This window comes from Orycteropus afer, unplaced genomic scaffold (assembly GCF_000298275.1).
Source record: "Orycteropus afer afer isolate SDZICR_OR568_19922 unplaced genomic scaffold, OryAfe1.0 scaffold00018, whole genome shotgun sequence".
Taxonomy (NCBI): domain Eukaryota; kingdom Metazoa; phylum Chordata; class Mammalia; order Tubulidentata; family Orycteropodidae; genus Orycteropus; species Orycteropus afer.
Genome location: NW_006921605.1, coordinates 4316777 through 4327917, shown reverse-complemented (window position 1 = coordinate 4327917; position 11141 = coordinate 4316777). Strand labels below are relative to the sequence as shown.

The 11141-nt window shown below is 57.4% G+C and overlaps 1 protein-coding gene across 1 annotated transcript in view; it reads right to left on the bottom strand.

Annotated features, from left to right (window-relative positions):
- DNAH17 (dynein axonemal heavy chain 17) overlaps window positions 1-11141 on the bottom strand; it is a 128661-nt gene that overhangs the window by 83690 nt on the left and 33830 nt on the right. The window contains 9 exon segments of the mRNA XM_007959838.1: window positions 1143-1295; window positions 2428-2554; window positions 3181-3272; window positions 3358-3705; window positions 4328-4450; window positions 5434-5682; window positions 8143-8295; window positions 9100-9186; window positions 9294-9410. Coding sequence (XP_007958029.1) covers window positions 1143-1295; window positions 2428-2554; window positions 3181-3272; window positions 3358-3705; window positions 4328-4450; window positions 5434-5682; window positions 8143-8295; window positions 9100-9186; window positions 9294-9410 — 1449 coding nt within the window.

Here is an 11141-nt window from a genome sequence, read left to right as displayed (position 1 = left end):
TCTGTCCTCTAGGGGCGCTGTGGGTCAGAATGGACTCCACGGCAGTGGGTGTGGTTTGGGCTTTGCCTCCATGAACACTGACAGCCTTGGAGACCCTGTGGCAGTTCCACTCTGTCCTCTAGGGGCGCTATGGTTCAGAATAGACTCCACGGCAGTTGGTATCACTTTCCCACCAGGCCCATGCATGTAAAATAACAAGTCAGGTTCCATAGTGCAAGTTTTGGAAGTTTGGGTTTTCTTGCGTGAGATTTTTTTCCAGGTGACTGATCCCTAATTCTGTTTTGCTTAGACTCATGTCATAGTTGTTTCTGTTGTTTGATCGAGATGCAGAGAGATGGAAGTGGAGGACAGCCAGGAAGTCCACTGTCAGCAGCAGGCCCCACCTGCACTTGAGGCGACCTTCCTGCTGGCAAACTGGGGACGGGGAGGGCCGCTCGGAAGCCACTGAGGCTGGAACGACAAACTATTTTAACGGCGGTCCAGGCGTGTGCGGCTCCTCCCAAGCAGTCCCTTGGCGGGTTATAAAGAGGATTCAGAGACATTAGTGTTGCTTGTACCACCTGTCTGTCAGTCTGTCCTGCTGTGGTGGCCTGTGTGACACCGTGATGCTGGAGGCTAGGCCACCGGCTTTCACATACAGCAGGGTCCTCCACGGTGGACAGGTTTCAGCAGAGCTACCAGACTCAGACAGACTGGGATGAGAGGCGTGACGGCCTCCAGTCTCCTTGAGAGAATCGACCACTGCACACGGTCGGGATGACACGGTTCTGCTCTGATGCCCATCGTGGTGGGGCGAGGGGGCCGCCATCACTCAGAGTCAACCTGATGGCAACTGGTCAGGGTGGGTGGGTGGGAGGGGTGACAAGCGGTCATGGCCTAGCTTCTGTTTGTTGTCACCATAAGATGCCACTGAGTCAATGCCCCCAGAGCAGAACTGCCCCATCGGGTCTTCTTGGCTGTGATGGGGAATCTGGGAGGAGGTACAGGGGACGGCTGAACACAGAGCAAGGTAACTGAGGACACTGCACCACACAGGGGACGACGGCCGCCATGGCAAGTGTTTCGTCTGTTTCACCACAACCTAACAAAGAGTCGCTGGCCGTGTGCCCCAGGGAGGAGCAGGCGCAGGGCGACCCGCTCACCTGGCCCGAGAGGTCACACTCCTGGTCAAAGTCCACATACTCGTCCTCCTTACTGTACATGCCCACGCCGAGCTTCAGCGGCTTCTCGCTGGCGTCCAGCCGGAACTTCAGCTTGCACAGGCTGTCAAAGAGCTTGGACAGGTGGCGGCTGACCTGGGTTGGGGGGCACCACAGTTAGGAGTCCCTCCCTCAGCCTTCCCGTCCTGGGGCAGGTCTGCGCATCTCTCCCGTTGTCTTTTGGAGAGGACGCCCCGTCAAGGAACCCCACGTGGCGCAACGGTTAAATGCTCCGCTGCTAACCGAGCGGCTTCCAGGTCAAACCCACCGGGGGCTCCGTGGGAGGAAGGCCAGGCCATGTGCTCCCACGACGCGTGGAACCTAGAAGCCCCCTTGTGGCAGTTCTGCTCTGTCCTGTAGAGTCGCCGAGAGTCTGAATCGACTCCACAGCACCGCACAACAGCAACGTAACCATCGCTGTTGGTCAGTGTTAACTCACCCAGCTTAACTGACAAAACCTCCGGTGAGGATGCTCTCAGGCTGGACACGGGGCTGGGCCAGCCCGCCCTCAGAGACAAAGGCGCAGCCTGACCATGTCTTTCCCACTGGAAGGTTCTATCCTGCCCGTGTCGGACACCCAGATCCTAACTAGGTGGCCCCACCGTTCCCTGTCACTCTGTGATGAGGACAGTCCTGTCACCCTGAGCTGTTCAGGGGGATATACAAATTAGGGAACAGTTACTGGTGGTGGCCAAACAACGTGACAGTTGCCACGCCACTGAGTGACGTGTGTGAACTGTGGGACAGCAAGTGGGCTGATACCTGTGTATTCAACACAGTTTAAAAGAAAAACGAAATTCCCCGTCCTCCTGTCCTCGCAGAGTGAAGGTTACCCTGTGCTTTTACAGACATCCCTCATGGAGACTCTCCGCCCCGGTCCCTGGGCCCCTGCCTATGGGGGAGGGGAGAGGAGGACCACCCAGGAGGCGGCGTGTCTCTCGGGAGCAGTGCAGGAAGCCCCTGGTGTCGGTGTCCACATCACAGACGGGAAATGGGGGCCCTGGGAGGTGCTGCGTCCACCCCAGGCCACAGTGACCGCAGCCGGAGTCTCCCTCCCCCACGGGGCCGTGGCAGTTTCTGGTGGGAGGGCCCAGTGCCATGACACAAGGACATTCACGGACACCCCTCCTTCACTCCAGGCCAACCCGCTGCAGGGCTGAGGCGGGCCCCGGACCTGGAGGTGGGGCCGTGTCGACCTGCCCCGCGGTGGTGCAGCCGGGCCGCCTACCTCCACGGGGTCGTTGCCGTTGGAGAGGATGTCCAGGAGGTCGGCCGAGGACACGAAGTAGAACCTCGGGAAGGCCAGCCTCTTGGTCTCCAAGTACTCCGCCAGCGCCTTCTCACACACCGCCAGCCTGATGGGGGGAGGCTCAGTCGGGAGGGTCGTTTGCAGCCCAGCCCCCAGGCTCACTGAGCCGACAGCCCTGGAAGCCCCCAGCCTGTTGTTAGTCACCAAAAATCCCAGATGCCACTGAGTGACCGGGCTCACAGCCACCCCACGTCAGCCAGAGGCAAACTGCTCCACGGGCTTCCATGGCCGGGTCTGTGGAAGGAGACCACCAGGCCTTGCTTCCGAGGTGCCTCTCAGTGCTATGCCAACCTCTGGGGTGGCAGCCAAGGGTGCTAACCATGTCCGTCCCTCAGGGACTCCCCGTTATTCACACGCCCAGCTCAATTCACAGCTTCCGACAGGATGGTCTCCTTCCTTTGCCATCCTCTGACCTCGGGGGGTGCCCTGGGCATGAGGGTGAACTGTCTGATCTCTAGTCACCTCTGCCTGCGGGTGTGTGTGGGGACACTGCATGGCTGGAGTCACTGCCCGCCTGCAGGTGTGGGTGGGGACAGTGCGTGGACAGAGGGGCTGGGAAGCACGTGCTGCCAGGGAAGGGGGCACGTCAGCTGACGAAGTGACAAATTTCAGGCCCATGCACTTGAGCTCCCGAGGCAGCGACGTCCGTGTCTGGCTGCCGTGGGGCCCCACCTCTTCTTCAGGTCCTCAAGTTTGTCGTAGAGACCCGGCTTGTTGGTGGCTTCCACCACGTTGGGCGTCTTCACGGCATCTGCCATCAAGGCCTTCAAAGAGAAAGGGGTCACCAGGGGCACCGGGAGCCCTGTTTGCACCCAGGGCGTGATGCCCCCGAGGAGGGGCCGTGCCCACCTTGAATTCCAGGTCGATGGCGTCAAAGCGCTGGGAGTCGTCGGGGAGCTGGGCCCGGATGTCCTCGGAGCCGATGAAGATGCTCTCCAGGTGGCCCCAGGTCCGCTGGACCTCGAACCAGACGGAGATCACCGAGTCGGCAGTGGACAGCCTCTGCTGCCAGCCCGTCACCTCCTGCAGGAAGTGCGACAGGTACTTGGACATCATCAGGTTCTGCAGCTGCACCTGGTTATCCTCCAGCGTCTCCACCAGCACCTCGTCCGACTTGAGCATCGCGGTCCCTGTGCGCGGGTGGGGCTCGTGCTCAAACTCCATTGTGGACCAGGTGCTGTCCAGGGCCTTCAGCACCTGTAAGGGGCACGGGCACAGAGGCCCGGTCACTGCTGTCTGAGACGCCGAGCTGACGGGGGCCCCGAGTGCCTAGGTCACTGGAATGAAGCCTGTGCACAAAAGCGAAAATGCGCAGCAGCACAGTAGCCAAAAGGCAGAAACCACCCGAATGGCCCTCAGGACGGACGGATGAAGGGCACACGCCGTGTCCACACAAGGGGCTGCTGCTTGGTGGGGAAGGAGAGCGGAGCGTCGACACACGCCATTCTAAAGCCAGACCCAGAGGCCACAGACTGCATGCTTCCATGACACAGAATGCCCGCAATGGGCAAATCCATGCCGACAGGAAGCAGGTCACAGGGTACCTAGAGCTGGGGGAGGGGCGGCTGCAGCCAGGACTCTGATCTTCCTCTTTACAGTGAAAGATGTTAATGGTGGTGGAACGATTTAGAATAACTGTGTAATAGATCCTGAAACCACTTCACAAGGTTTCTGCAACAGGCCGGGTGAGGGAAGGCTTGTTCCACCTCCCCCAGTGTCAAATGGCTACGGGGGTCCTGGGAAGTGGGCATCACAAGACACCGAGTCAGTGGCTCAGTCTCGGGGTCGCCCATGCAAGAGAAATCCCACTGAGCGCTACCTTCTCCATTCCTGACTCCTTCACGGCCTTGTCCACGATGTTGCGGACCTCATCCTCGTACTTGTGCAGATTCAGCTGCAGTAGATCCGCCAGGGTCGTCTCGTTCGACATCTCAAACTTCACCTGGTGGCCGGGGGGTGGGGGGAACATTTTGCGTATGGGGTGGTTTGTCCTTTACCCTCTGGGAAGCAGCAGCATTTAGTCCCAGGGCAGCTCAAACAGTTGACGCCACGGGCTACGGGTCTGCTTCCAGAGCCAGCCGCTGCAAACCCCATCCCAGTATGCGTGGGGTCTCCCTGAGCAAGGGGCCCACTGGGCGGCAGCTTCAACAAGACTTCTTTGGGGTCATGGGCTGTCTCTTCTTTTTGGGGGTCCTCTCAACGTGTGCCCTCCTCCACCACACCCTCCTCCCTGAGGTTTCCCACCTGCAAGCCCCCATCCGACCCTGAGCCCTGCCTCAGCCCTTCTGCTTGTCTTACATCCCCCTGTCCCAAGGCCAAGGCCACTCTCAAAATCCTGCCTCTCCATAGTGGTGGTGACACCTCCTCTAACCTCTTAAAGGCCTGTCACACCCGGACACGACTTTTGCTTCCCCGTGTCCCCTCCCCCTCTCTGCCCGTGAGTAGCTGCTTAGTGTAACTTTACTCTTTTCCCTTTGCCGACAGCGGGGAAGGTTCCTTTTGGCCTTTGGCGGGTGCCCCTGGGAAATTCGTGCACTCAGACTCCATGCTCTGGGGTGCACAGGGGCCACAGAGGAGCTGTTTCTCTCTCCCAACTACCTGAGCCCTGGGGACATTCAACCTGCAACCAGGATCAGCTGTATAATCTGACAGCCCCAGTGCAAGTGACCATAAGGGGCCCTTGTTCAAAGTTTACGGAGGGTTTCAAGATGGTGACAGCAGAGATGATATCACATGTGGGACAATCCCCACAACCTGGCTTTGTCAGCTTCAAGCCCAAGCACCCCTGGTGCCCGCTGGGGCCAGCCAGACCTGGACAGGCAGTTGGGCCGTCAGGGCGGCCCCAGCGGGCGGCTGTACACCTGCACACCGCCCATCGTGAGTGGCTGCCGGTGGCCGTCCCCCCGCCCCCTGGGGACACAGTACCTGGGTGGCCATCATAAGCTGCTGCCAGTGGCGGTCCCGAATGGCGGGGTTCTGCAGCTCGCTCACGGCACGCAAGGCCGTGATCATGTTCTTCACGGTGTTGTCGAGACCCACGAAGGCGTCCCACGTCTTCATCTCCTTGTCCAGGGATCTCACGTCCTTGGCAAACTTCTTGCAGTCGATGTCCATCTGCTCCACATTGATGTTCTTCCACTTGGTGGTCTTCCAGTCGTCAATGCTGGTGTTCACCTGAGATGGGGACAGCCGCTTCTCTGAGGCACACGTCGGGGAGGACCCACGGAGAACCTGTCCACCTTACTGTAATGCTCATAGGGGGTGGAGCCCGGGGAGGGAGATTCAGCACCAAGAACACAGCTCAGTGAAATGGTTGGATTGGGGGGGCGGGGATCAATGGCTACATTAATAGCCACGAATCAGCAGCTAAGTGATATTCCGGTAAAACAGTGTGGTTGGCTTTGCTGCGGTATTCACCAGGGCCAAGTTCTCACCCACTTCTGGCCTGGCCGCAGAAGTCATCTTGGTCAGTGGCATCTGAGTGACGCGTGTCACTTCTGGATAGCAGCATGTAATTGCCAATGCCTGGCTCAGTGTTGTCCACCCTGGCTTTGGTGGTCGTGGGAGAGTGTAGTGACAGGCAGGGGCCAGGAGAGCCAAACCACCAGGGATGCTGAGCCCCCCGTGGCAGACTGCTGCCCAGGGCTGCTTAGAGCTGGACTGTGGGCTTTGTGTACAGGACACACACATCCTTGTGGTTAAATACATGGGGGTCTAGGACTGTCTGTTACAGCAGAGCAACAGGGCTCATACTGACTGATAAACATACAACAGAAGACGTTGTCCTCACAACACTACGAGACAAACCCAGCACCCTACCAGGGGTGGGAGTGGAAAGTTGGGAAGCGTTTGGGGTGAGTTGGGAGTGGTTGGGGGGCTGGGTACTGTGCCGCTGGAGGACATCGGAAGTGGCTGACGCAGGCAGGCACTCGAGGCAGGAAAGTCTTGCTAGATAAAGACAAAGTAGCAGGATGGGGGTGGCATTTATAGGGTGTTTACACCGAAGATAAACCAGGAAGCAAAAGAGAAACCCACTGCCGTGGAGTCGATTCTGACTCACAGCCCCCCTACAAGACAGACTGGAACTGCCCTGTGGAGTTTCCAAGGCTGTCAGTCTTTTTGGAAGCAGGCTGCCTCATCTTTCTCCCACAGAGCAACTGCTGGGTTCAAACTGCCGACTGGTTAGCAGCCCAGCGCCTTAACCATTGCACCACCAGAGCGCCTTCACTTTGAAGACACTAGGACTTACAGTCTTAGCCCACAGAAATCAGTGGCCCTTTCTGGCAGGGTCAAGCTTATCTGTTATCATAAACGTGTCCTGGCTAGTTGGTGGGAGAAGTTTTTGGAAACACCTCAACTTTAAAGGCGTATGGTGATTTCTGGGAAACGTCACCTGCATTCTCTCATCTGAGCTGTTACTTGTTCCGACGCACGGTGACCCCACACAACAGAGCACAGCTGCCCCACAGGGATTCCTAGCTTTCCTCTCGACAGGGAGCTGTGGTGGTGCCGCGGTTAAGTGCTTGACTGCTAACCCGAAGGGCAGCGGTGGGCTCGGGAGAGCGACTCATTAAAGAGGTGTGGACGGCCGCCACCTTTGAGTAGGGGACAGGCTGTGTGTTTCCTAGTCAGATCAAAATACCTCAGGCAACAGAGTCAGTTGCCAGGCAACACGTACACAACCCTTGTTCATGGCAGCGATGACTGAATCGTTTTGAACCTGTTCAAAGCCCTGGTGGTATTCCACACAGATTTTGAAAAAGGGAAGATGGGAGAGATAATGACAGAGGGAGGAGGAAGAGAAGAGGTGGCAAGAGAGGAAGGGAAGGAGGAGGAGGAGGAGGAGGGCACCCACAGAGAACAAGACACACAGGTGCTTTTGTGCTGTGACCTCATCTCGGGTCTCTCAGGCGTCTCCACTGATGGCATGTCTCACAGCTACAGGCAGGGGGCACTCTGGGGGCTGAGTGTGAGCAGAGAAGGGGGCACCACCTCCGTGGCCTCTGGGGGCTGAGTGTGAGCAGGGGGATGTCGCCTCCGGGGCCTCTGGGGGCTGAGTGTGAGCAGAGCAGGGGGCACCGCCTCCGGGCCCTCTGGGGGCTGAGTGTAAATGGGGATGTCGCCTCCGGGCCCTCTGGGGGCTGAGTGTAAATGGGGATGTCGCCTCCGGGCCCTCTGGGGGCTGAGTGTCAGCAGGGGGATGTTGCCTCCGGGCCCTCTGGGGGCTGAGTGGGAGCAGGGAGGTGTCTCCTCCGTGGCCTCTGGGAGGGCTGAGTGTAAATGGGGATGTCGCCTCCGGGCCCTCTGGGGGCTGAGTGTGAACAGGGGTATGTCACCTCCGGGCCCTCTGGGGGCTGAGTGGGAGCAGGGAGGTGTCTCCTCCATGGCCTCTGGCAGGGCTGAGTGTAAATGGGGATGTCGCCTCCGGGCCCTCTGGGGGCTGAGTGTGAGCAGGGAGGTGTCTCCTCTGGGCTCTCTAGGGGCTGAGTGTGAGCAGGGGGGTGTCGCCTCCATGGCCTCTGGGGGCTGAGGGTGAACAGGGGTATGTCGCCTCTGGGCCCTCTGGGGCTGAGTGTGAGCAGAGCAGGGGCACCACCTCCGGGCCCTCTGGGAGCGGCGTGGCTGGGCTCTCACCATGACCACCATGTCCCAGAGCTCCTTCAGCAGGCGGACCTCCTTGTGGCAGGCCTTGAGCTGCTTATAGTCCGGGACCGTGACCTCGAACAGGCTCCCGGACTTGGACAGTGCCTCCATCATGGCCTCCATAGCTGCGATACTCTTCTGTTGCTGGGGAGGCAGGGGGAGCACACGGGGGGTGGGGCAAGTGGATATAGTGGGGGCCACACGGGGTGATGGGTGTAGAGGTGGCCGGGAGAGGAAGGAGCCGGAGGGATGGCTGGGGTTTGAGGCTGGGCGAACGGAACTGCTGAATGAGAACAGAATGGAGACCGGGGAGGCGGGGGTTTGCAAGGTTCACGGCCACTTGGGCAGGGCGAGCAGATGGCCATCAGCAGCACCCAGAGAGGTGAGGCAGTGGGTGTGGGCGGGACCGTCCGTTTCTGAGCAGACATACACACTCACACATGTGCTCACATGCGCTCATGAGAACAGGCACATGCCCTCTTACATGTGCTCACGTGCTCATACATACATGCGTACACACATGCACACACACCACATATGCACACACACATGCACACTCATATCCACACTCGTGCACACTCATACACATGCACACACAATGCACTCACATGCACACATGCTCACATATGCACAATCCACTTTCAAGTTGGTGCACACACATCCATGTATTCATGTGCACACTCACACACGCAGGAGTGAACACTCACACAAAGGCACACTGATGCAAACTCACACACACAGACACGTGCATGGGTGCACACACCCAGCCCCACGCACGCAAACGCAGACAGGTGCATGCGTACACACACTCACACTCATGCACACACATGCACACATGACCATGGCCAGTCACACGGCACCGTGTGTCTGGAGTCACCAGGACAGGCTGAGAACAGAGAAGAAGGCCACAGGCTCCCAGAGGAGGAGCCAAGCTCCCTAAGCAGATACCTTGTTGAGGGACTTGTAGGGGTCCGGGTCGCTGAAGGAGAATGGGGCGTCTTGTCGGAACTTCTCCCGGAACTCGTACTGCTTGAGCTGCGGGAGAACGAGGGTGGAGACGCGGTCAGACCTGCAGCAGCCGAGCAGGGGGCGGCCCGCAGACGCCCCGAGCACCGCCCCACCTCCCTGCCCAGGCCTCGCACCTCGAACTGCTGGCACTTCCTCCTCAGGATGCTGACCTCGTTGGCCTGCAGGGGAGCCACGTTCTGCTTCACCTGGATGGCCAGCTTCTTGGTGTTCGTCCATTGCTCCGGCAGCTCCTGCACAAGGCCAAGGCCAGGGCCAAGTTTCCTGAGTCTTCTCTTTTTCAAACTTCTTATTGCAAATTAGAGACTCACAGGAAGTTGTAGAAACAGTACAAAGGGTCCCGTGTACCCTTCCCCAGCTTCCTCCAAGGTGGCACCTTACTTAGCTGTGGATCAACATCAAAGCCAGGATTTGACCTTGGTCTGTTTCTATTAACTGGACCACAGGACTTACTCAGTTTGCACCAGAATGGTTTTGCTTTGTTTTTTCATAAGAAGGGTTCTCTGTTTATTTGTTGTTGTTATGTGCCGTGCGACCCCTCCTTGGGTTTTGGAGGCAGTATCACTACGGAAGTAGATTGCCCAACCTTCCTTCCGAGGAGTGGCTGGTGGGTTTGAACCGCCAGCCTTCTGGTTAGCAGTCAAGTGCCTTAGGCACTATGCTACCAGAGCTCCTGCCTTCTGGTTGGAGGAGCCCAAATAGTAAGGAGTGGCTGGTGGGTTTGAACCACCAGCCTTCTGGTTAGAGGAGCCCAAATAATAATGACCATGAGCTCTAGGATGTACATTGAAAGAACATGTCCAAGACACCTGTGACTTCAGACATGTGTAGCTGGCATGTCTTGTATCACAAAGGCTGAGGGAGGGTCTCAGGGAAGGCAGAAGGTTTGGGGATCCAGATGTAAGGGGAGAAGAGGGGACACAGTGACAGCCTGTGGTGTTACTGATGACTATTTACAATCCTTTGGCCTGGAACACTTTCAAAATATTTCAGGAGCACTGGTTACCTTTCTCCCCCAAACTTCACTCTTCCCCTCAGCTTCTTTTTCTTTTCCCCATGTGATGCCTTTCCTCATTTTCCCTTCCTCTTCTCTGTTTTGCAGAGCTCTGAGTTTGTTCCATTATTAAAACCCCAGGATATTCTGAAGGGCTAACTTCTTTTCCTTTTATCTTCATTTTCCTCTGATCTTCGACGTGCAACTGGTCTATTAATGAAGGCTCTTAGCTCGGAAGCAAACTGCACCTCTCAGATTGGTCACTCTTGCCATCATCTCCCCCGGCCAAACCTATTACCTCCATCCTTCCAGACGCTCAGGGACAAAACCCTGGAGTCATCCTGGGCTCTCCTTTCTCTTAAGCCCCCCATTTGGTCATCAGCTACTCCACCTCTTTATACCTGGTTTAATATCACCTTTCAATGGACTCCTTTCCTGAGAATCCCACCTAAAGGTGAAACCTGCCCTCCCCATCACCTTCTGTACTGTTCTATTTGACACACCATGAGATGTGGGCTGCTAACCAGTCAGCCTTACTTTGTAGCTCACTATTTCCGTAGTGATACTGCCTCGGAAACCCAAAGAGGGGTCGCTATGAGTCGGGGCCGACTCGATGGCAAACAACAACAACAACATTATTCAGAGCAGAGCAGCAGCCAGGGAGCCAGGTAAGGAGAGGGTGGAGAGGTTTCAAATAGCTAAGAGAGACAAACTTGTCTGTCAGTTTGTTGTGCTATGGTGGCTTGCATGTTGCTGTGAGGCCTGAGGCGGTGCCACCGGTGTTTCAAGTGCCAGCAGGGTTGCACCTGGTGCACAGGTTTCAACACAGCTTATAGACTGAGACAGACAAGGAAGAAGGAAGGGGCCATCCACTCCTCAAAGAATTGGCCAGGGAAAACCTTATGAATAGCAGAGAAACAATGTCTGATACATTACTGGGCAACTTTATGAGTAGCCCAGAAACATTATC